The sequence below is a fragment of the Alligator sinensis genome, unplaced genomic scaffold (assembly GCF_000455745.1).
Source record: "Alligator sinensis unplaced genomic scaffold, ASM45574v1 scaffold565_1, whole genome shotgun sequence".
NCBI classification, from domain to species: domain Eukaryota; kingdom Metazoa; phylum Chordata; order Crocodylia; family Alligatoridae; genus Alligator; species Alligator sinensis.
Window position 1 is genome coordinate 1,206,811 of NW_005842234.1, and position 24,691 is coordinate 1,231,501.

General features: G+C 40.1%; 1 protein-coding gene and 1 pseudogene across 4 annotated transcripts in view; both read right to left on the bottom strand.

Moving 5' to 3' along the window:
- The window catches only part of ANTXR2 (ANTXR cell adhesion molecule 2), a 185,346-nt gene that overhangs the window by 150,990 nt on the left and 9,665 nt on the right, over positions 1-24,691 (bottom strand). For 3 of the 4 annotated variants that reach the window (XM_025208516.1, XM_025208517.1, XM_025208514.1), the window contains exons 3-7: positions 22,826-22,867; positions 22,663-22,744; positions 20,587-20,694; positions 20,412-20,480; positions 19,637-19,717 (exon numbers count right to left, since the gene is read on the bottom strand). In XM_025208516.1, coding sequence (XP_025064301.1) covers positions 19,637-19,717; positions 20,412-20,480; positions 20,587-20,694; positions 22,663-22,744; positions 22,826-22,867 — 382 coding nt within the window. The remainder of the gene's footprint in view (positions 1-19,636; positions 19,718-20,411; positions 20,481-20,586; positions 20,695-22,662; positions 22,745-22,825; positions 22,868-24,691) is intronic. The other variant, XM_025208515.1, reaches the window with a different exon arrangement.
- LOC112550883 lies at positions 1,196-1,381 on the bottom strand (annotated as a pseudogene).

Genomic DNA, 24,691 nt, shown 5'->3' on the forward strand with positions numbered 1-24,691 from the left:
CCTGCAATCTAATAGGGCTGCACATATAGATGCAAGACATTTACTGTGGAGCTAATCAGTGTTCTCTGCATAAATGTCTCATGAAGACATGGCCAGTGTCTGCCTATTTCTGTTCCAACAAAAAAAACAAGCTACCCCACTTATGACAGACACCCTAATTTTGGAGGACTTATTTGAAGGGGGAAAGAAGTACGTAGCATGCAGGATAAATATGGTAAGTGACTGAAACATACGTGTGCCTTTTCTGCATACTGTTTCAGTGACTGAAAAAGAGCTAAATAAATCAGCTTGTGAATAATTTCAGACTTTTTTTCCTCTCCTTTTTTAAAATCTAACTTTAAATGCACTTGTAGTGAAAACCTGGGCCTGATAAAAAGTGCAGTATGGCAACAAATCTGCCATGGTAATGTTAAAAGGCAGTCTGTAGCTCTGGGTTCCATTTTTCTGTGGGTCAGGACTACCAGGGAGAATGATCTGGCACTGCAAATCAGCTGAAGCACCTCAGCAGTCATTACTGAGAAAAACCTACTTCATGCAAGTTGAAATAATTACTATATAAGGCCATCCTGGAATACGACAGTTAAGTATACTGCTGACATATAATAAATTCAAACTTGATTGTAAACTTACTTGGTAAAACAGCATGCAAGGGAAAGATTCAAGGAGATGATGTTATCTATTTTATTTCCAGTGTTTCAAGCCAAACAGAGGGGGCTGTTCTGCCAAGCACAAAAACGCTTCCCTTCCAGGAGTTTCCCTGGCTGCCAACTGCCCCAGAAACACATATTTGAAGGGCAGAATCTACTGAAGACTGACTGCTCCCTTCAGCCTCTCTTGTTCAGACCCTTTGTCTTCGGTGGAAAAAACAGTGAAGTAACAATGGTGAGTTCCACCAGGCACCAAAGGGAGAAGTAAACATGGCCTGCAGGCTCAGGTTTTTGGTTTGTTTTTTTTAATTTTGTGTCTCTGGCCAAATCAGTTCTGAATTCTATCAACTGAATATAACTCAATTGTTCAAGTGTGTGTGGTGCTACCACTGACAAGTATCCTACCTCCCAGATTCTTCAGCCTGGGGCTTGAGATACTCCCAAACCCATGGCAGGCATTCTACTGGAGGACCCAAGCCCAGAGGCCTTGGAGTTCAGATGCCCTCTAGTCTCTCCTGTCCTGAGCCAAAGGGCCAAAGGAGAAAGCTAGAGGAAAAGTCCAAGAACAATCACTCATTACCATAAATTGTGTAGTTGAGATCCTCACATTGGAGGTATTATAGACTCTCACATGGATGAGTCTGCCCACAGTGCAAGGGACAGGCCTTCACTCTCTAACTACACCGAGTCATTCAAGGTTGGGAAGAAGGGTACCTCCCCTGCCAGGCAAGCAAAACCACCTGTGCCAAAACCATCATCATGGTATCTCCCTTGCCAAGTATACATGCTCAGTTACTCCAGCCAGTATATATGGAAATGAGCTTCCATCTGCTCATCAAAATGGAGGGGACTAGGGGGGCTGCAAATACCAGAACTGGGACACTGTGAGCCATGCTTCATATAACACATGGGCGACTGGTGCCACCTTAGGTGGGGGGGAAGAGGGGGAGCATGTGCCCCCCCACAGACCAGTCAGCAACCGGGGGGGCCCCCGCAGCCAATCTCACTGACCGGGGGGGTCCCCCCCATGGCCGATCGTGCCGCATGGAAGCAGTCACCGCACTCCCAGAAGTGGCCGCGATGCTCCCACTCCCTGGTCAGTGCTCTCGGAGGGGGCACCAGCGCGCCTGCCTGCCCCCCTTGCCCATCACCTAAGCAGGGAACATGGCCTGTCAGGGGATGCACCAGCACTCTCAGGGGGTGCACGTGCACCCCCTACACATTGCCACTGACCTAATGTTAGAGAAAATGAAGAACCTTTGTCTCCCTCAGCAAACTTGTTCATTTTCCCCTGTGCATAACTCAAGGGCTCTTTTTCCTAATATATAACTGTCACGCAAGCCAGAGGGCTATGAAGCAGTTGTAGTTAAAGTCAGAATCAGGTCTTCGTAAGAAAATTGTGAGAAATTTTAAAAAAATAATTGCCATTTGTCTGGTGTTGAGGAATAGAAAACTTTCTTTAAACAAGTGGGCATCTTAACTCAATTTCCACATAATTCAATCTTCAGTTTTGAAAACAAATACATTTTCTAAAGTCTTAGACCTGGAAGATAACTTCCTACCTTTTCTGAATCTGAAAACTGAAACAATACTTTTATATGTTACTTTCATGTGTAATCCAACCAGCCACCCAATAAAATTAACCAGACCCTAGTCAGCATCATGCTGCTACAGGGAGTTTTAAGTCAAAACCAGAATCCTACCAGTTTCACTTTACTGCAGCATGAAAAAGCAATAAGCAGCATCCCATTAAAGTAAAGAAGCTATTCATGACACAGAAGGACCCAAACATGGGGGCTGAAAGAGAGATACTACCAAAGTTACTCAAATACAAAATGATCCTAAATATAAGATGACCTCCCAATAATGAGATTCTATAAAGTCAATGGGAGTTAATAATTAGATTCTATAAAGTTTATAAATTTGATATAATTATCCAAGTATAGAATCTAATTATTGGAGGTTTACCTTGAATTTATCCCCCTCCCATTGCTACAGAAGGAAAAATAAATCTGAGGAGGTCAGGTAGTCCCCTTGCCTTCTGATTCCCTAGGTTGTCCTGCCTACAGTCCTCCCACCCCCTACCCCCAACTTCTTCTTCTTGCAGCCCCTTCCCCCTGCCTTTACTCCCCCTGCTCTCCCTCAGCACATTGAAATCACAGGCAAACTTGAAAACACTGATTTTGCAATAAACATTCCTGGACCCATAGATTTGATTCATCCAGAATTGAAGCATGTTACCTTTTTTTGAAACTGCAGCAAGTTTTAGCACAGGTACTCCATAAACACACGTTTAAGCAGCACTTTCATACCAACTTATAGAGAGTACAAATTATGTATGATATTAGCCCAAAGCCAAAAGACTCATGATTTATGATTTACCATATTGATCATTGGGCCGGGCCCCAGCACAGTCAACAGCATTTTAAGCCATGGTGACCCCACAGCTCAGCATGTGTGTGTAGTCCAGATACGCCCCCCACCCCCCTGTGCCAATTAGCACATTAGCTAATTAGCAAAGGATCAATGCACTAATTACCCCCACTCATGACTGGAACCAGGTGTTCTTGTCCCAAGTCTTCCAAAAAATGTATATGCAGATGAGGCCCAAGGCAACCTGGCCCAGCTCCACCTCATGGAGGACAGGGCCACACTAATATGCAACGTTTTGAGAGAGGGGGCAACAGAGGGATTCTGGGTGACCTGTTTGGGGTCCTGTTTGATGTTTGCTAGACATTTAAGACCAGTGAAGAAACAGGAATCATTGGAAATGGAAGGAAAGGCACAACTCAACTGTGGGAGTGAAGTGGAGAGTCAAAATGTATTCAATGTACTGGCTCACCATGACTTGAAAAACAGTCAGTACTGAGGAGGACTGAGCACAATGTATCTCAAAAAAAAAAAAAAAAAAAAAAAAAAAAAAAAAAAAAAAAAAAAGAGGTGGTAGAGTCCTATCAGGGACTTGCTTGCTAGGGATGTGTGAAGCAGGCCCTATTCGACTTGGATTTGGCCCAAATTGGGGACAGTGGTTCAATTAGTTGATTCAGATCACTGTCCCCAATTTGATTCAGCCAAATCTGAAGATTCAATGCCGATTCAGAGAATCAGCAATTCAGACATAGACACAGCTTTAAATGTTTTTTCTACATACCTCGAGGTACCAGCGCAGCTTGTGAACACTGTGATGCCGGGGCGCATGGAGCGTCCCACAAAAGCGCAGTGGGCTCCCCACTGTGCTCAGTAGCGTACCCGGATGTGGACCACAAGCACTTCCGGTCCAGTTCCGGGTCTGCTGGGGAGTGCGCAAGGGGCCCCCCTGCACTTCCCCAGCTCAGGGGGACCACAGGTACTCCCCATCCCAGACCCAGGAGGCACCAGTCTCTAAGCCGGGAGGGCACGGGGGAAGGGGATGGGAGGGGAGGGGGGCCCCGTGCACTCCCCGGTGGACCTCAAAGTGGACTGGAAGTCCTTCTGGTCCTCTTCCAGGTCTGCTGCTGAGCATGGGGGGAGCCCCCTGTGCTTCTGTGGGATGCTCCATGCACCCCAGTATCACAGTGTTCACGAGCCGCCTGCTACCTAGAGGTATGTAGAAAAAACATTTAAAGCTCCGTCTGTCTGAATCGACAAATCTTTCCGAATCTCCCTGAATTGATTCGGAGAGATTAAAGGGTCCTATGATTCAATTCAGAAATTGGAGATTTGGCCACCAAATCAGGCCGAATCTCCACCAGATCGAATCGGGGACCAAAGATTCGCACGGCCCTAATAGTCATACTCAGTGTTGGCTAAATGTAATCAACTTTGTAGCTGGTTTCCATTACTGAGCACATGCTACTTTTGGCAGCAATTTAATGATAGACAATGTATTGAATGAGGTTGCCTTGTATGCAAATATAAGATAAGGAGCTTTTTCCCTCCCTCCCCATGTTGACTGGGTGGAAAAACCTCATCTTGTATCTGAGTAAATATGGTATTCAAAAAGAAGCCTTTTATTACTGCTACCTTACCAGCAAACAGCATCAATGCATCACAAGTTCAGTATAAAGGGACACACAGCAGAGCTTCTGAGTGCAAGCTGAAAGCAACCAAACCCTTGGAACTCTCAGGAAATTGTAACTTATGGCCATTAAGTGAATGGATAATCTACAGCTAATTTTCATACTCAGAAGCATTTATTAGTTATGAGAGCCAAATACTTGAGGGTTCAGACAGACTGTTTCCTAAAGTAAAGATGCACAATATATCCTATGGGCAGATGAGAGCAACTTCATCCCTGGTGTAATGCCACCAACATTAACAACTCTCCATTAAGACTGAATATAGCTAAAGACTTCTTTGTTTAGGAAAATAATATGTAGAATAGCTGCTGAGCACATACTCTGTGGTACTAGAATGGCTCAATTCACTTTTGCCTCTGAGTTGGCTATCAAAATACTTATTCACACACTTGATTTTAAGCATACGGAGCAATCCTAGCAACTTCAGGGAAGCTTAAAGCTAAGCACACACTGGAGAGCCTTGCTGGATATGGACCTTAACCATAGCCCTATTGCAAAGATTAGGTTCAAATTCAGTTCACCACAGCAATGCAATACTTGGAATTACTCAACTTCTAGAGGCAGTGTCCTTCATACATGTCTCTCCATAATCTTTCTAATATCAGGATAAGCCTGTTGGATTTGGCTTTACTAACTCATTAATACATGGCTCTTTATAATCAAGCTCGTTTTGAACTATAACACATTGTCTAGCTTTTGACCTCTCACTTTAAACACTTTTTGTTTCAGTTTCAGAAAGTCGCAATCCTATTTGCTTTCTGTTAGTGCCACAGTCCATCATTTATTCATGCAGCTGAAACTGCTTAAGGGAACAAGTCATAGGGGGTATGTACAGGAGTTGTTCACATATTTCAGGAACATCTGAAACTCACTGAAAATTTAGAAGTAGATGTTATTAAAAGTATCAGGAAAAAAGCCCCAGCAACTATATTAGTTCCTGCATTTGGGGCCAGTTTCCATTTACTTTTTATCCAAGCTGACTCTACATGATTATTAGGAATGCATGTCTGTGATGTGTATCTTCTAACACTTTCTGCCAGAATGCTTCCTTTCTGTAAGCTCATGTAAACTTCACTGCACACTTCATAAAGTATCAGAATAGTTAGACATGTTATCTAATTTATACAAGATTTAATTCAATTAAAAGTATATTACATAAATACTGCGTGTGTCTACATGTGCAATTAATACACAGTAAGGCTACTGCACAGTAAAATAAGGCACAGTAAACTGTGCCCAGGAACGTATCTACATGTGAACCCTACTGGGTGCCGATTTGCTCTCAAAGGCAGCAGCCTGGTCCAGGGCTGCTCCTGCTCTGCTCCCCCTGGACCATCCAGGGAGAGCTCTGGGCTCCCCCAGGTGTGAGCCAGCAGGCTGACGGGGCATGAGCCAGTCCCAATGTATACAGAGCTGGGAGAGTTGTACCAGCTGCAGGGGCTGGGAGAGCTGTGTGGCTGCAGGGTAGATTAGTCTACTGCTCAGTAAAGCATCTCATGTATACACTCCCACTCTCAGTTTCTGACCCTAGACACTGAACCCAAAGAAGTCAAAAGCTAAGTAAATTAAAAAAAAAAAATTCACGTTATGTTAAAAACATTTAAACTGAAAAAACTATACACCTACACTAATAATCACACTCACATTTGCATAAAAAGCAGCTATCCTTGCAATGAACTACCAAAAAAAAAAAAAAAGCAGGTGCAGCTTAAGTTGCACGGTAAATTAAAGATGGCCCTTGTGTCTAGCCTCTCTGAACATCCCTCTCAGCTACTTCTGATTTTGCTACTGTGGCCTCATTTCCATCTTGTCATACATTTTGCCCTTTTTGTGCAAATGTTTTTGCCTCAGGACCCCTGGGTGTCAACGACAACCTTCTAGTTGCCTCATCAGCTCTCTAGACCCAATTCTGTTTTGAAAAGAGTATAAAATCAAGAATAATTCCACTGGCATCCACGGACAATGTTACACTGGTCTAAGGTATATGGGAACTAGGACCATTTTTTTTTCCCTTTTCAAATCCTAGCCAAATACCTCATTTTTCATAGTTGCCAATCCCTCAACACTTTCTTCCCCTATTATTATTTCAGAATAAAACTATATACTCTATAGTAGCTTTACAAGCATGCTGGATACAATTCAGATATAAAATTAATGTAACTGAATTGGATGGTATTTCATACAGACATAAAAACATTTTTCCCTTCCCATATTTCAGTGCAGAGGCCTTATGAAAACAATACATACTAGTAATGACTTGTGATCGACATAACTGTACATTGTCAATTAGCAAAATATGTTAAGTGTCAATTCATCTCCTGGCATCATTCGATTTTGCTTAGCCCTAGTATGCAGTTCAAAAGTTTTTGGCAGTAGTTAATACCATCAATCATAACTCTCTCAGCATCTGTTCCTCCCACAGAACTGTACTCAGGATTCAGGAGTCTGGGCAGGTCATCATTAGCACAGCTGGATTCTCTTCAGAACAGCTGTATAAATGTTCAAGTCTACTTAATATTATGAAAACAGTAAATAGGGTGAGAATTGAAAATATCTGTTTCCTGAGAGAGGAACAGAATTATAGATTATTGGAGATTTTAATCAAATGGAGCATATCAACATTTTGAACAATACAGGATTTTCAGTGGGTGTTACTCACAACAGATTTATTTCTAATGTACATTTTCATTTGTCTTCATTATTGCTGATTGGAAAGTGGAAGCAGTTCCCAAGGGAGATGGGCCTTGACTCCTTTCTGAAGGAGCCAAAGACATACCAAGGAATACTGCAACTTTACTAAGGCATTGTAAGTAAAGTTACATTACTGCAAAAATGTTCACTATCCGTTTCTAAAGAAAAAGAAAATTTAGAAATTATTAAAAAGGACTTAAATACTTCTAAACTACAAAATGGTAAAACATGCAATAGTGATACTGATGCTGCTGTATGCTAAATTTCACTGAAAGCAAGTGTAGCAGTCAGAGTATGGAAATGTATTTACAGCAATAGTAACTCCTGTTCACTGCACTAAGCATTTGGGAACCTGCAGCACTACTTGGTTATATGCTGCTTGCCAGTCCCATGTACATTCACCAAAATGTGTGTCCAGCACAATTCTAAACCCTCCCCCATAAAAAAAAAATCCTCAACCTCCTCTCCCTACCAAAGAAACACCTGAAGCACCTGCATTTTAGTAAAACGGGATTTCAAAAAGTGGTCAATGTAAGAAAATTCACAAATGCAGTGAATATTATGTTCCAAAGGGATGCTATCAACACAACAGGGGGCCAAATACTGCAATGTTAGTACATTCATACAACTGAAAGCAGATCCACAAACCGTGACAGAACACAAACAAAACAAAACAAAACAAAAACTATTACAAGGGTTTTTATCCTGTTCATAATCTCATACACAAAAGCAAAGAAGCACAGAGCTCGAATGCAACTCTTTTCCTAACCTACCATGCAAAGCATATATTGTATAAACAAAGATAATTCATGCTGGTAATCGACTAAATCACAAATTGAGTTTTCATGCGTCAAAGGGTACATCACACCCTTCGGGGGGGGGAAGGATACACATTTTAATTCCAAATAGAGCATAGAATAAGCCACACAAAAAGGAGATGGGGGCAAATCTATAGTTCAATCCATTTGAAAAAATGCACAAGGCAGGTCAGTGCTACAAAGGTAGCAGATAATCCTTGCATGATCCTGAAGCCACTGTGGGTTGGGCAGGTGCTGTAGAACAAGCTAACTGCTTAAAGTTACATTGACTCCCCAAAGGCCAAAATGACAATTGGAGAGTGGTAGGACACAGGGAAGCCTCCATACCCTTCCTTTGCTCCACTCATATCCCATATCTTGGCAAGCTAGAAAGCTCATGAACACAGGACTTGAAGGGGCATCCTGGCTCTTGAACCTTGTCCTTTGCATTCACAAGCAGCCACTACCAAAAATTTTGAAACATTATCTACTCCAGGAGTCAGTAACCTATGGCATGTGGGCCAGATCCAGCCTGTGGAACCTTTGGATCCAAACTGCAGACATGGGTCTTTGGCAAAATTTGGTGGGGGGGAAGGGTACGCTGACTGTGGGCACTCCAATAGGCCATGGGGGTGGGAAGTGGAAAAGCAGTAGTGGTGGCAGGATCCTAGTACCCTCCAACCCATCCACCTTCGGACAACCGGGAGGGTCTTTTCTGTCCGCAGCTACAAAATGTTGCTTACCCAAATCTACTCTAAACCTTCAAACACTATAACCATAAAGCATAAAACCACAAACAGCAAAAACGCCCTATAATATGCTACAAGTAAAAAGCAGGACAGACAAGTGAACTGTTAATGACCTGCCACTGCAATGGCAGGTAAGTCACTGGACAATATGGGCTCAGATGATCATGCCCCATGCTACACAGGAAGTTAACCGCCTCTCCCTGCAGTCCTTAGAAATGCGACTTGTGGGTAAAATTCCTTCATGATCCCAAATTTAGGAACTGGTTTGACCCTGAAGGTTGGTGTAGGAGTAACAGCATCAGTTTTACACCACAGGAGGATCCACCGGTAGCTGGCTGCATTGAATCTATATGAGCTGCCTGGTTTTATTGGCAGTGCAGCACTGAGCCACTACACTGTACCCCAGAACCTGTCCTGCAGTTTAAAAACAGAAATTATAACTGCTACTACTACCTTTCTCCAGCACCTCATCCTCTGCTAAAGCATTTGGTTACGAGAATGCTGTTAAATAAATATCTTCTGAGCTTCTGCTCAGCTATGACCTACAAGGTCTCCAAAAGAATTACGAAGTATTGTATTGCATTTGTTTTAAGCTCTTTTCCAGCTATGCCATGTTCTCCAACAGTCTGACCAGCTAGAGTGCCTCAAGCCAAACCATATTCGAGGTTTTGCATGATTCTACAATGGTTCTATAATGACTAAGTCTCCTCCTCACTGGTTGGTTGATTAGGATCATGTTTAAACCATTGTCATGTGGTATTTTTGAGTCACCAAAAGTCCCATCAACAGCTTTTTTTTTCTTTTTCTTCAAACTAACTTAAATGATATTTCCTCCCACAACTCTTAAGCTGGTAAGAAGGAAAGAAAATTTAAAATAAGGGAAAGGTGTTATAAAATGGGACAAAAATGTAATATGCTACCCTTTTCCCTTAGAGACCTGGACTTTGCAAGGACTTGTATAGAGATTTTTACACTTGGACTTTTCAAAGAATCATAGAAAATTAGGTTAAAAAGGGACCTGAGAAGGTCACGTAGTCCAACCCCCTACTCAAAACAGGACCATCCCCAGCTAAATCATCCCAGCCAAGGCTTTTTCTAGCTGAGTCTTAAAAACCACCAAGGATCACTAGATCTGCAAAGAAAAATATATATTCTTATATAATAAATGGCTTCGTTTGTCTGTCTGTCCATAATACTCTTGGAGCACTCTGATTGGTTAGTGAAACAACCATTCAGAGTGTGGAGCACCATGACAGCTAGGATGGAGGGGATGGAATGGGGGGCTGAGGCCAGCAGTGCTGGCCTTGCTCCCTGCTGTGTCTCTGCCATCATGGCAGTGCTCCACCGCCTCCAAGGAGCAGGAAGGGGGGCAAAGCCAGCAGCACTGGACGTGGCTCAGGGTCCTGGTGGAGGGGGACAGAGGGGACAGCAGGGCAAGCTTCCCTCCCCCATCCTGTGATGCAGCGGTGCGGGGTAATGGGTGGCAGCACTCTGTCCCCGCCCATCCCCTCCCCCCATCATTCTTGATGGGCAATTCACCAGTTCTATTATAAATGCCTTTGCTTTCACAACTTTAATGAGAGTTCCATCTTCTTATGCCGCTGTAACATTTGGCTTCACAGATAAAAATTCAATGTTTAGCAAAATAGCAAATGTATACAGTGGTTTGGTTAACCTAATTTTTCACTCTCCAAACTCATTCACACTCTAGACTTGTAAATGTAAGTATACACTAAATATTGCAGCAAATCCTGTTCCCTAGCCATGATGCCTCTTCTCTATTCGAAGTAAAACTTTATCACCAGAAAGCAAAATATCTGACTCCAAAGTAAAATCTTTGCTTCTTCAGGACAGGTTATTGCCAAGCCAAGACCAGTCTCACTCAAGCTCTACTAAAAATGTGTGTCAAATCCATGGGGTCAATGCAGGATGAAATACTGCACAGCTTCTATGTGGCAGGCAATGATCAGATGTCCACACACTGCTAATGTATGCCCCAGTGTTTCCCATTTTTGCTCAAAGTGTCTTTCCTTTCCAAAGTAGGTAGCAAGTAGCAATCAGACAACATAAGTGCATGACACTAACTGTTAGACATTCAATCTAATTAATTTGAAATGTATCAAGTGCACTCATGGTGAAACAACATTTTGACATTGTGCTCAAGTGAAGCTGTAGAAGAGTAACCACAGAAGTTACATACACCATTGGATCATCTTTTATCTCCTGCCAAACATCTGTACTCTCAAAGGGCACAAAATACTCAATACAATTACAGCTACTTCCTGAGATTATTTTACTGTAGCCTGTAAACAAAAGGGAAGACAAGAAAAAAAAAAACAAAAAACCTGCCATCCCCTTCCCGACCTAAATGAAAAAAAAATCTGAGACATATGGTCTTGCATAAAATCACTAGTGAATGGGAACATAATGCAATCTAAAATGAGTGCAAATATTATAATTATGGAGTGTCTGAGTAATGCCTTATTTGCAATCACCGAGGAGAGCAAACAATAGATTACAAAACTGCACATGCTTATGGCAGGTTTTTTTCCCCTCAGCTTGTAAAACGCCTTACTTATAAAATACTACAAAGGTCAAAAAATAAAAATTAAAAAGTTAGTTAAAACATTAGGAAAAACATTTATAACAATTAGTCAGAAAAATCTAACTTAAGGAAAAAATCACCATTAAGAAAACACTAACTGTAATTCAGAAGTTCATCTAAGCATTTCCTTTTGTTAAAATAGTTTACAGTATCAGTTATATAATGTAACTGATAGCAGTTTAGTAATATCTGACAAGTCAAATTCAAATCATAAGGCGCACACATGCATATACACACAAGTTGGAACCTTGTCAGTTATGTTGCTGGCTGATCAAGCTCCCTGTTCTCGTTGAGACTGTTATATGATTTGTAATAAGTCAGAGGATATCAAATTAAGGGCTGCACAAGACTGAAGGGTAAAGCAGAAAGCATTCTATTCCAGGCCATTGAGTCTCTTTAACAACTACATACAATAATTCCCAAAACTATCTACTCATAGTCTCAATCACATGGAAAAATATAGCACAATGTTAGTTCTAAACCTTACACCAAGTGCAGCTAGAATATTAGACTATCCATATGCATTAGAGAAGAGATTGATATATTCAAAATAATTTTTTTAATGATAACTTGTTGCTTCCCTCTCCCCAGTGTTCAAACATTTAATAGCTTGCTTCCTGGATGCCCACTACATAAGCGAACCATATTTTCCTCCTACAGGAAATGTTCCAATTACAAAGGTTTGTAATTGGTAATCAGCCATTTCTTTAAGTTGATTTTGCTCTTGAAAAATGTTTCAGGACTATGGAACGTCAAGGCTATTCTCTCAGTGGCATGTACTTCACTTTGCTGACCCTTTATAAAAACTGCATTTTTCACTCATCTGTAACCAAGGCAGATAATTTGGGTGTAGCGGGGGAAGCAGGGAGGAAACAATTTAAATGTCCCTGGAGTCAGCGGATAAGTGGACCAGGGAGTGGCATTTCTACAGGGATGTTTGTTTATGTCACCAATCACCACTACCTTGAAAAAAAATCCTCCTTCTACTGGCTGAAATTGATGTTACTCACTTAAATAAACCATCATAACTGTACCAGTACGATGCAACCAGTTTAAACATAAATGATTCTGTGCAGTCTAATGATATGGATTAAATGTAAGAGCTCCTGCAGATTTGCCTTTTATTTCAACCAGCGTTGTGCCAAACCATTTCAACTGTGTCACCTCTTTTGCTACCTATCCCATAGGCTTGGGCATGTCCCTCATTAAGCAACTGATTCCAGGAAGTTTGGAAAGTTGACAAAAGTGGATGTTCAATAATAAATTAAATTCATTTACATGAGTTAAGCCACCAACACTTGATCACAAAAACATTTTAGACTGAAAATGCTTTGCTTGACACACATTTCTAGATGTGTTGAAAGCAAATCTGGTCCAAATGTTGCTTGGAACCCAGATAAAGTGGTTGGAGCACTTTTGCATGTAGGTCAGAGGGGTTTAACAAGTGTTCTAAGGGTTAAACTTGTTCTTAGAAGGCTATGTTTCTCTACCCTACACCAGCTGGGAGTAGACCTAGGGTAGAGCAGACCTAGGGTAGAATAGACCTATTCCCAGCTCTGCCACTGACTTTAACCTAGTCCTTTCATATCTCCATACCTCGTTTCCTTTCCCATCCTTTGTTCATCCTGTCAATAAAGATCATAAGCTGTTTAGGCCCCGATTCTCAGTGTGTTATTTTTTACAGTGCCAATGGGCTATACCACCTCTGATATATCACTGTAATCCATAAGTTAACTAAGAATTATTAAATAAACAATATTTTAGACAACTGTTTTCCTTCAATGTCACCAGCCTAAAATTCACTAAACTGTATTATTATAACTTAATGGTAGAAAATATTTTTGAGAAAAGACTAGGAAGAGCATGGGTGGAAAAAATGCATTCATTAGACATTCTTTGCTATTATTCATATGAAATTGAATTACACACAGGGGTTTTATTGACTGATCTTTGCAGTCAGATCAGGCTTTATCCCCATAATGAATGAGGGTTTTACTGGGAAGAGCTTCTACAATTAAGCAGTAAGATTTTATAGCAGTGCCTGCTAATACCACTTTAGCTAAGAGTCTGTCAGCATGTCCATTATGAACCCAATTTTTAAAAGGACTATAACTTGCCTATAAAATGTTGCTCTAAAAAGAAAAAGTTGGCAAATAAGATCTCTGCCTCAGGAAGCATCTTATTAATATCTTTGAGTGATAGTAAGGATGTTTTAAATATTATATTGTATATATCTGTTTATCAGAACCTTGAAAAATTACCATAAAATGTTACCAGTCCAGGCACAAGACCTAGTCTTGTGTCTTTTACTGTAATTAAGACATTTAAGAAAGAACTAAGGACATTATACCAACCCATCAAATGAGATGTGCACAACTGAATGTAATATAATATTCAAGGTTCAACAGCAGTCGAGATGTATATAGTGCTGTTACCCTCTCGATGCCCCTGCATATACTTGGTGATCCTAGCTTTGCATATTTGTAGTTTATATTTTTAACTGTGGTGTTAATTATGAATTTCTAGTCTATTTTTTGTGTTTTCAAAGAAAGCTACAATTTATTCTGATGGAATTATTTTTCCCCTACTTAATAAACACAGTAAAGTAAGAAACTTGGAATCTGCACACATTTAGATAAAAGTTATGTAGTGCAACTGCCCTATTTGTAAGATTTGACAATCATATTACTTTTAAATGTGCGTTTTCTCTCCTTTCTTGCATGAAAGGTCCAGAATGATTCTACAGAGAAAACCGTAAAAAAGACTGTGCATAAAATAAACAAAAAAAAGAAAGAAAAAGATTTCCATCTCTGCTCTCACTCAGTTTTCATGTTCTTAGTTACTGTAACTAACAAGAGAAGGTAAAACATTTCAGACAGAGGTATCTTTATGCTGGTTTAAGTGCCTGGTATATATCAACTTCCTGTTATCTTATCTAATAAGTGTGTGGGGTTGTTTTAAACATGAAATATTTTTTCACTTCCTATATCATGCACTAACCCATTTTAATATGGAAGCTGAGTGATGTTTATCTATAACTGACCACATACATTAAATACAGTAATTAAAGAGGAATCCACATTTTAAAATAAGTGGTACTTTTTAAAATACATGTAATTCCAATTCTAACCCTCTATTAAAGCCAGGCAAAGTCCACTGGTTGCAACGAAAACGATAGGAGTTTTAATCTGTACCCTGATGACAGAATTGTGATCCTTTTCATTGATTTTGTTTTCAAGACACTGCACATTCAAGCTACATGCTTAACTGTACAAAACATGCATAATGAAACACTACAGAAGCAGGCAAAATGCAAAATCTGAGCCTCTTTGGAACAGGGTTACAGTGATGCAAAGTTTGGAATGCAGCTTTCCAATCATATGAACTACAGAAAGCTCAAGGGACTACTGATCCATGTACACCAAAGCAACGTAGATGGCTGTCTTCTTGTTGGTCCCCTTCTTGTCCAGGGTGAAAATGACTGCAAAGCAGTAAAGCAGTAGAGTGGAATCTATGGACAACACATATGCTACGCACAAGAAAAGAGAGATCCTTGCAGCAGTTAATGGTGTTAGCAAACTGGTTTGATGTGCAAGTGCGTATCTACGGTGGAGTCAACCAGAAAGGACATTTCCAAGAGTACCTATTCCCCTGCTTGCTCCAAAAAACATGCTCTCTCTCAGTGTTATGGAAACACAGCTCATGAACTTCTCTATGAACACCAGAACTTGGGAGATGGATTCAAAGGGAAGCAGTGTCTGGCTCCCAAGTCTGTGCTGTAATCTCTAGAGCCTGCTGTTGCTTCTCACTAGACTCTGCATCAGCAAGCGTGTTTAATGCAGAAACAACAGACAGTGTTACAAGTTTCAGTTGTGGACAGAACAGGAAAGCTCAGTTCCTCTTTTAGAACAAGCTTGATTTTTAGACTATGTCATGAAAAAGTTTTACTTGTCATTCAGATTTGATCTAGATCAGAGGTGCTCAATCTATACAGCCTGAGGACTGCATATGCACCTTAAAGTGACTGGATCCAGTCTGTGGCATGGGGTGGGGGGTGGAATCAGTAGCAAGTAGATCAGCCTTTCCCTGCCCTGCACCATGCCATTGATCTCCTCCGCAGCCCTTCCTACTCTCTCCCTCTCCTCCCGCTGACATGGGCAGCTATCTTCCTCTCCCTTTCTCCCTTCCATGTCCTATACCCCAGGGAAGTGGTGGTCCATGATGCAGTCAGGTCCCAAGCTTCCGGCCTACTGCTCTTGAGCTCCACAGATGGAAAGTATTTAGGGTCTCAGAACCATCTATTTTAATGGAAATGAGGAGCCCAAAAAAAACCTTCCAAAAAGATCTCAGAATATGATGGCTCTCTTTAAAAAGTGTTCTGTGCTCTAAATTCTCTGTATAGTCAGCCAGAGCTTAGCATTTCACAAGGGGTGCTCAGCAGCTTGCTAAACAGTCACTAGAACAGTGAACTAATTATTACTCTAAATTATGTCACAAAATGGTGTTTTATTAGAAGAAAACTCTTAATTTTACCTATGCACATTAAAAAAGCAGGATTCCATCTCTTCACACGGTGCCAAAATCTCACACTGTGAAAGAAATTAGATGCTCTAAAGCCCTTGTTTTTCTGACTGCCACTGTACTCATTCCGCTTGCTCATGAAGCCATGTTTCCACATAATTATCAGCCAGACTAAATCAGTAAACCATTCCTGATAGGATAACTAACTTGCCTTCAGCATTTTTCTTTTAAGCTACTAGACTTTCTGCTGAGAGATTTATTCATTCTGACAACTCTGTTCATTTAATACTTTGTAAAGTTGGATATTAACAGTGCCAGAAAGGCTAACAGAACTTTGTAAGGGAGTTATCACTGAACAGAAACATACAAAAATAAAATACATTGTTTTCTTCAAATGAAGCATATCATTCAAAAGAAATTCAGCAGAGGCAAATACATATATGGCCACATCTTTACTAACTATATAAAGAGTTCTGCTTGGATAAGGAACATCTCCAAACTAAGTAAGGACTGCAGAATTTGGGTTATGATTTTTTCTATATATTGGTCCCCAACTTCACTAAAATTCCTGACCATCATTCTCAGTAACTGCATGTGGGGGTCACTGAATCTCAGCAGTATTCCTGCCCAGAGCAGGGAGGGGTCAGACTTGATCTTTCGAGGTCCCTTCAAGCCCTTAATTTCTAGATTTTTAGCACAGAATCATAATGGTATTCAAACAACTGTTAAGTCCTCAAACACCTGAGAACAAAGTAAGAGCTTAATGTTCTAAACTGTGCTTTGGTTTTCATTGATAAGTAAAAGATTAAGAGAAGGCCATATAGATTTACAACTCTCAACAAGTACGAAACACATCAGGCAACATACCTTACAGCAGAGAGCACTGCAGAGGCCAAAATAATCATAATCAGGTGTTCAAAAGTGTTCATCAACTAGTAGCTCTGATGAAAAACAACCTCATCCCCATTTAAGTGATTTTTTTAAAGTAAAAATATTTCCAAAAAACCTATTCAACAATACTTCTAGAAAGAAAGTTCAACAATTATTTCTTTGGTATCATCATCATAGCCAACCCCAATTATTTTCATAGCAATACCCCAGATGTGTGATAGTAGATCATTTATTCTGAAATTTGGTCTTCTCTCTTTTTTCTGACTGTACATATTTTCAAGAGAGGAAGACAGGATGCCAACGGATCATGCAGCTTACATCTCAAAGCATTTGAAGCCTGGAAATTATTAGAGCCAATGTGGCACTTCAGGATTTTAAGGGGAAAAAATTAAAACTCTAAAACCTTGCCATCACCAAATCCCCAATCCTTTTTTTTTTCTTTATTTACCTGCAAAAACATAACTGAATTAGCTAAGATGGCAAATTCATTTGAATGATGTGTTTCACAGTTGTAGTGAGCAGCAAATAGCTACAGCCGTCTCTTAATCTTTTATTTATTGATGTAAATATTTCACAGGGACTCAATAGCCTCAATACCAGTCTATTTATGGAAAGAAATATGCAATAAGCTAAATCTTGAAATATTTGTTCACACTGAAGTCAGAATTAAAATCTACACAATTCAAGAGCTCAGTTACAGTTTAAAGGAGCAGTCAATCTGTTTAAGCTCCAGAATAGATCTTTCTTAAAAAGTAAAAAGTTTTCCATAAAAACAGCGGGGGGGAGGAGGGAGGCGGCGATTTTCTTACAAGACCAAACACAGCTTGGATCTTGACAGCAATTTAGTATTGACCTCCCTTGGATATTTTGAAGAATCTGGCCCTGAAAAACTAAGGACTAAATTCCTCTGGGTTTACATGAGCTGCTGGCCAAGAGAGAGGACCCAGCAGGGGTTGAAAACTCTTGGGTGGAAAATGATGCCAAGAAAGTCAGTCAAAGGGGCTACCAGCTGCAAATGCAACCTCAAATAATTTTTTCTATTTGCCAAAGAAAGGTTGTGGCCATGGCTGCTAGGAGACGTGCCGATGATCTGTACATCCTAACTGCACCGACTGTAAGCTGAACTCCTAAGGGGAACCCAAAAAACCCCTATCCCTGTCTTTTTTTGTTTTGTTTTTTATATTTATATATATATACACATACACACACACACACACACGTACCAGAGCTGAAGGAGAAAATGATGGAAGCACCACCTGTTGTCCCTCATGGCTGAACTCCTGGGGCACAGCAGCTTTTCTGGCACAGAAAAATGCACACTGAGGCTCCCTGCACCCAAAGCTCTGACTCTTACCACATTTTTACATGCTGGGATTCTTGGAAACCCAACAATCTAAGCAATTAGGGCCAAATCTCACCTTAGCTCCAATGACTTCAAAGGGGCTATATGACATTACACCGGCAAAACAACTGGCCGCAAATGCTTTAAAAACATACAGTACATGGAAAAAAGGCATTGTCCTAGGCTTTGCCACACAGTACTTGCTCTCTCTGAAGGAAAATAAATGAGGGGGTCTGCCTGAACATGGCAACTGGCTGTCTCTAGAACATACAAAGAGTCTTCTGAAATGAAAATATGTTAAACAGGGAGTAATTTCCATGGACAAAACCCATCATTCAAGGGAGAAGAAGTGATAGGTCCTTGATTTCATATTCATCCAGTTATAAGTGGAGCCCTTTGTTAAAAAAAATAAAAGGGGGCAGGGGCGGAAATAAATAGAAGTGGGATCTGTCTTGGGAATAGGATTTCATTCTGCAGTGTATTTATAACCTTACATTTGACATTCAATTTGTACTGCTTTTCCTTCATGAATATAACAGCTGCATTAAACAGCATATGGAGCTTAAAGCATTTAAGGCAGCGGTATTCTAACAATTATCCCAAACACATAACATTTACTCTAAATCAAACAAGTAAATTGGTTCCATAGAAGTGAAAATGTCTACTTGACAGAAGCAGCTAAAATATACAGTCAAGCCCCTCATCATATCCAAAGCATGAACAGTTTCTCCTGCTTTTATCCTTTTACATCCCTTTAAAAAAAAGTCACTAGTCACTGAGGGAATGCTTTGGTGCAACATTCAAGTGCAAGAGCAACAGAAGGAACTGAAAGGCTGGGTATTTAGAGAGAGAACAAGGGGCAAGAACAGAAACTCAGGTCAACCTTCCCAAATACTCCCCTACATATTTCTGTACTCAGTGATGGTTAGTACCATAATTTATTAATCAAATGTTGCAAGCCATCTGTTTTCATGCTTTTCTGAAAAGAACAGTGCCAGTTTACCAGACCAAGACCATACCTATAAAAGTCAATCTCTACCCCATCTCCTTGAATTATGTGTATTCCCTTGCACTTGGACTTTACTAACTCCATTCTGAGTCACAGCATATATAATTCAATGAATAGCAGGCCACAGAAATGTATAGAAAGATACTGCTAAGGTAAGGAGATAAGTGCATTATATGGATACCACTGACTTAGGTACAAATTATGCCCAATAAATAAGAGCTGAAGGCTCTCTGTCCCCCCCCTCCCCCAAACACACACTCCTTCAGTGGGGGGGGGGGGGGTTGGAAGTGGGTTAGGCGGCTCTCAGCTCATTACTGAATACTCACAGAATTAATTATTCCTTTCAGTGCTTGGAATCCTCCGGTCACAGGGAAGACCTGATCTTTTGTATCAGCAATTTTTTCAAGCTTCAGGGAAAAAGAAAACACAAATAATTTGGCACACCAAATTTGTTATGTGCTGCCTGTCAGCCTTAGTATCAAAATTCTGTCTCAAAAAGAAACAATTAGCAAAATAACGAAACTCTAGAATCCTGCAACACCCTTGCCCTTAGCTTTCCTGTCTGCTGCATATTTCATTAAAGAAACCTGTCCCCAAATCCTTAATATAAGCTCCCTTATGTACACTTTCCCATTTAAAAAACAAGTCTCCTACTTCATTTGCATATAATCCCTAGTACTAATTTTGTTAATGATTAGAACACAGCTTACATGAGCACAGCACCTAAAGATTAACTTTCAGTTGATGGTAGACAATAGTCCTTCTTTTGTTTTCCATTACAAAGACCATTGTCCCTTCTCAATTCAAAGATTATTTTAATGACTACTGCAAGCTGTGGTCTAAGCTGGCTAACATTTTAATAGAAACTTTACCTACACCCTCTGGGTGAGACAGCTACCAATAAGTGAAATTAATTTTTGATAGATCTTCTCCCATAATAAAACAGTGACACCCAGTCATCATTTCTATGTATGTATGAGTATTTGCTTCCTATTCTGGAAATGTTGCACAGTTCCAAAAATAAATAAATACAAATGATGGCAGCCTTATAAAAAGTTGTAATAAGGCTCTGATAAGTAATAAAGACAACAGTGCAATTACCTGATCTTGTCTAAAATCAAGGACTCCAACACAGTAAACTCTAGCTCCCAAGTTTCTGGCCTTATTTGCCTGTCCCAAAAAAGAATGGAGAAGATAATATATTATTCATAATATGCACATGAATACACAAAAAACCTGAAATGATTGTAACAAGCAGCTTCTGTTTGGAACTCACCTCTTTTTCTGCATACAAGGGGATCTGACCTTCCAATTTACCATCTGTCAGTGCAATTATTGTACTAGCAGACTTTGAGCCCCCCATTTGTTCAATTTTGGTATTAGCCTGAAAATGAAGAATAAAGATCCAACTTACAATCATTTCTGAATCTATCAACAAGATGTTTCTTCTAAATAAATTCAGAAGTCTCACATAATCCAAAAAGCACAGAATAATCAAATCCCTCTCTAAAACCTACTTCTTCAAGCAATGGCCTCACCACAGCTACCTTATCATTACTAATACGGAATCCTTTCATTAGCTTTAATGGGAGTTAAGTCAAGGCACTGGACTGTAATGAATTTAGGCCACTGGGGCCAACCTTTATGGTAGGCATGCCACAAAATAGCCCTGCTTTCTCTCCAAGTACCACTCCAATCCCTTTGCCCTGCCAATCTGCTGCTCTGCTTTTTGCCTTATGTGCCACACTGTGCTGCTTGCCCCCTTCCTGATATGCCACTTGTAGCACATGTGTTACAGGTTAGCCACCCCTAATTTAGGCTAAAGAGCATGACCAACATTTTGAATTCTCCAAACAAAGACACCTTTATGGGGGCACAGCATTCTGAAGACAGATACTGGGAGCATCTACATGCAGGGTGTGACTTACAAGAGAGTTTGGGGGGGCTGAGCCCCCCCTGTAAGATTTAAAAATCATAACCTGGAGGGTCTACAATTTTATTAGGGCATCATCATGGGCATCCCAATTTTTATTTTTTTTTCCAGAGGCCCCCCAAGAGTCAAAGTGTAATTCGAACCTTGTCTACATGAGATGTTTTAACTCCACAGTAAAGTTTCAGAATCTACACGTGTGGCCCTAGTAGGCCACAGTAAACTAATTAACTCTGCTGTAGGTTAGTACTTATAAACACAAGTACTATCCTAAGGCAGAGCTATTTAGCATGCAGCAACACACATGTAGACACTGACAGGTCTGGCTGGGGCATGAGTCTGCCAGCTAGTCCCACACTGAAGTGCCCTCATGCCCCAGCCAGTCCCTCCACAGCACACTGAGCCGGGTCAGAGCAGCTCCGGGCTGGCAGGCTGACCCCCACCAGGAGCCCCTGCCAGCCAGGGCTGCTCCAACCCAGCATAACATGCTGTGGTCCCAGGCAGACATGTAAACACGGTGCCCGGGAGCAATACCACACCAGAGTTTATTGCAGTATTGCATATGTGCACCCACTGTGTACTTTTTGTGAGAATCATGCCCTTTAAAGAGGTCTCAAGGTCAGCACTGGCACCCCCAAACCATCAAAACTCATTAGTCAGTTCCCAAAAGATGAGTTTGACTTACAAAATCATGGGACGAAATATTACAAATAACTAGTTATTCTTTTTATTTGCCTTCTAGTTAAACAATTTGTAGGTTTATGCTCTGATCACATTTTCAAACTTTTCTCCACAAGCACGAGAACCAGAAATTCGTGTTTTTGTTTCTGTTTTATTTAAAGGAAGCTGAGATTCTCACTTATTCCCTAGTGTAAGGCTTTAAGTAAAATATCAAATATTATGAAACTCATACTAAAATAGCAAGAATTAGTGATACTGCTTCTGGACACCCAAAATTAAACAAAATCATTAGCCATTTCTGAAAACTTTGGCCTGTGGGCTGTTTTTGTGCTTGTAAGCCAACATGTAGATTTATGATGCTATATTAATATTTTGTAGTACTAACAAGAACACTACAAAATATTATGTATATACATAGTTAATTGTTCTGCTGCATTTATTACTCATTCCATGTGGAAAAGCAAAAGGTCCATGCATTATTACACAGAAATAATAGAAAAGAATCTCCATAAAGTACAACACATGGGATTGCTGATCTCCTACATGTGACTTTTTCATACCTAGGCAATCTTTGCCTGAGTAAAAATCACTGGATTTGGATCTTAAACTGCTGGATGTGAGAACTAGTAACATAAAATGCAATTAAACTGTTTTCAAAGCATTTTGCCTTGTTTTTCTTTCAATGAGGCTGTATGGCCATAAGACCTTTACTGCAACTGTATCGAGAGCATTAAAACTTACTTCTTTTAATCCTTCATGTATGTATGTATCACCCGCTGGCTTCACCTTACTTAAAGCCTGAAGGCCTTCTGTGATTTTGTTTCTGGGGATAGTTAGAAAACAAGATAAAAGTATGTTTCAAAAATAAACTAAACTTAAAAAAAAAAATCACTCTGATAATTACATGTTTTGCTGTTTTTTGTCATTAAATGGTTCTCTCATGACCCTGAAATTAAAACATGAAAAAATAAATCATTTTCATTAATGTATACTCTGCATATAGATCAATTTAAAACCACAGTGCAAGCTATACTGTAGGTATACAACAACAGTCATTCCTAAGTAACACAACATGCACTGATGACTCAGAAGAGGTCAAATCCAAACAAAATGTTTCAGATGGAACTTCTACGGCAAACAAATGGCCATGTACCAATACAGTCCCTTGGAAGTTATGTCATAATTTTTTTAAGTTAACTTGCTTGCTTGCTTTAAGGTAACTCAGCTTCCTAGCATACTTAAATTGAAAAAACTGATCCACTGAAACCACATATAATCTCTATAAGAAGAGTCACTGAATTATTTACTTTTATAAGTAATTAACTGAGACAGAAGCTGGAAGCCACTAAGAGGATGTTGCAATGATTAAGTCTCTCCTTTGGAAAAAAATTAGCAGTTGATTTTTTTCAGAATGTGCAAGACGACTTTGTAGTTAAGGAAATGAACTGGGATATAAGAGATCTGAGATCACTTTTTTTGGCTCTGCCACAGACTTTACATACGACTTTTGGCAGGTCATTTTACCTCTATAAAGTGGCTTATTTTTAAAGTGTTTCTCTATTTTATAGAAGTGCTATAAAATAAATCTATGAATCATTATGAGACAGTTATGATAAGAGGGAAGGAGACAGGGGTAAGACAAGTATTGTCACAGCAATCTGTAATACCAAAATATAAAATTAATATTAAAGAGGGACAAATCCTGAGGTTCTTAGCATTTACTTTGTATTTAATCTCTGCTGAAGCACATTCATTCAAACTGAGTAAGAAGATAAAATTTGGCCCAGAATCTATAGCAGATACAGGTGACAAGAAAAGTCTGTGAAGGTACAGATAGAAAAGTATTTTCAGATTGCATCAAACCCTTTCTTGGGGCTAACAAAGAAAGAAAGAATGCATATGCCCCTTTGCCTGAATGCCACCCACAAGTCATTTGTTCTACTGATTAAGTTTTTCTACATTTGGATGCGTTATTCCATGAATGCACTACATAGGTGTAATTTTCAATTTGCAATAAGCAATGGATATCCATGCTGACAGTTAGAATTGCAAAGGAAGAATTTATTTGTTAAATAAATGGTAGAGAACAAGTTACGTAAGGTAATACAATCTGTTTGATCCAAATATTTTACATTCAGCATCTATAGAAACAACTTGAAACTGATTATGTATGAATGCAGATTATAAACCACATACTTAGTGCTTGCCAGAAATGAGTGGCAGCATGTCCACAGGCATTAATGTTCTGCTGCCAAGAAACAAACAGCAACTGAAGTCCCAGTTTTACAAAACAGATTTCACTTTGCAAAAATAGCTCTTGTACAATCAGTTCAGTTCTATTTATCCAGAATGTCTTATGACCAGGCCCCATAGAAATCTCTGGCACCTCTTCTCTGCAATGGCTCCTGGTGAAATCTTTGGCAACCAAAACTGTAGTTTCTGCAACAGCAGGGATGAGTCACCATCTATCTTTCAGCATGCCAGCAGCCATAGGCTAGTCCTCTCAGAACCCCTCCCAACTATCCACAGCTCTGCTAATCTCCTGAGTTCAGTAGTAGTGTATCTAGCCATGAGACTGTAAACTCTTCAGGGCAGGACTGCTTTTTGATGCGTCTGACATGTACCTAATGGGGCCGCAACCTCTGGGTGGCATGCTTATGTACTACTACAGTACAAATAAATAATCACTACAATAATAAATCCTGTAACTCCATAGGCTTTGCTTGTGATTTAAGTCAGACAAAGGGGCCGGGGGGGGGGGGGGGGGCGG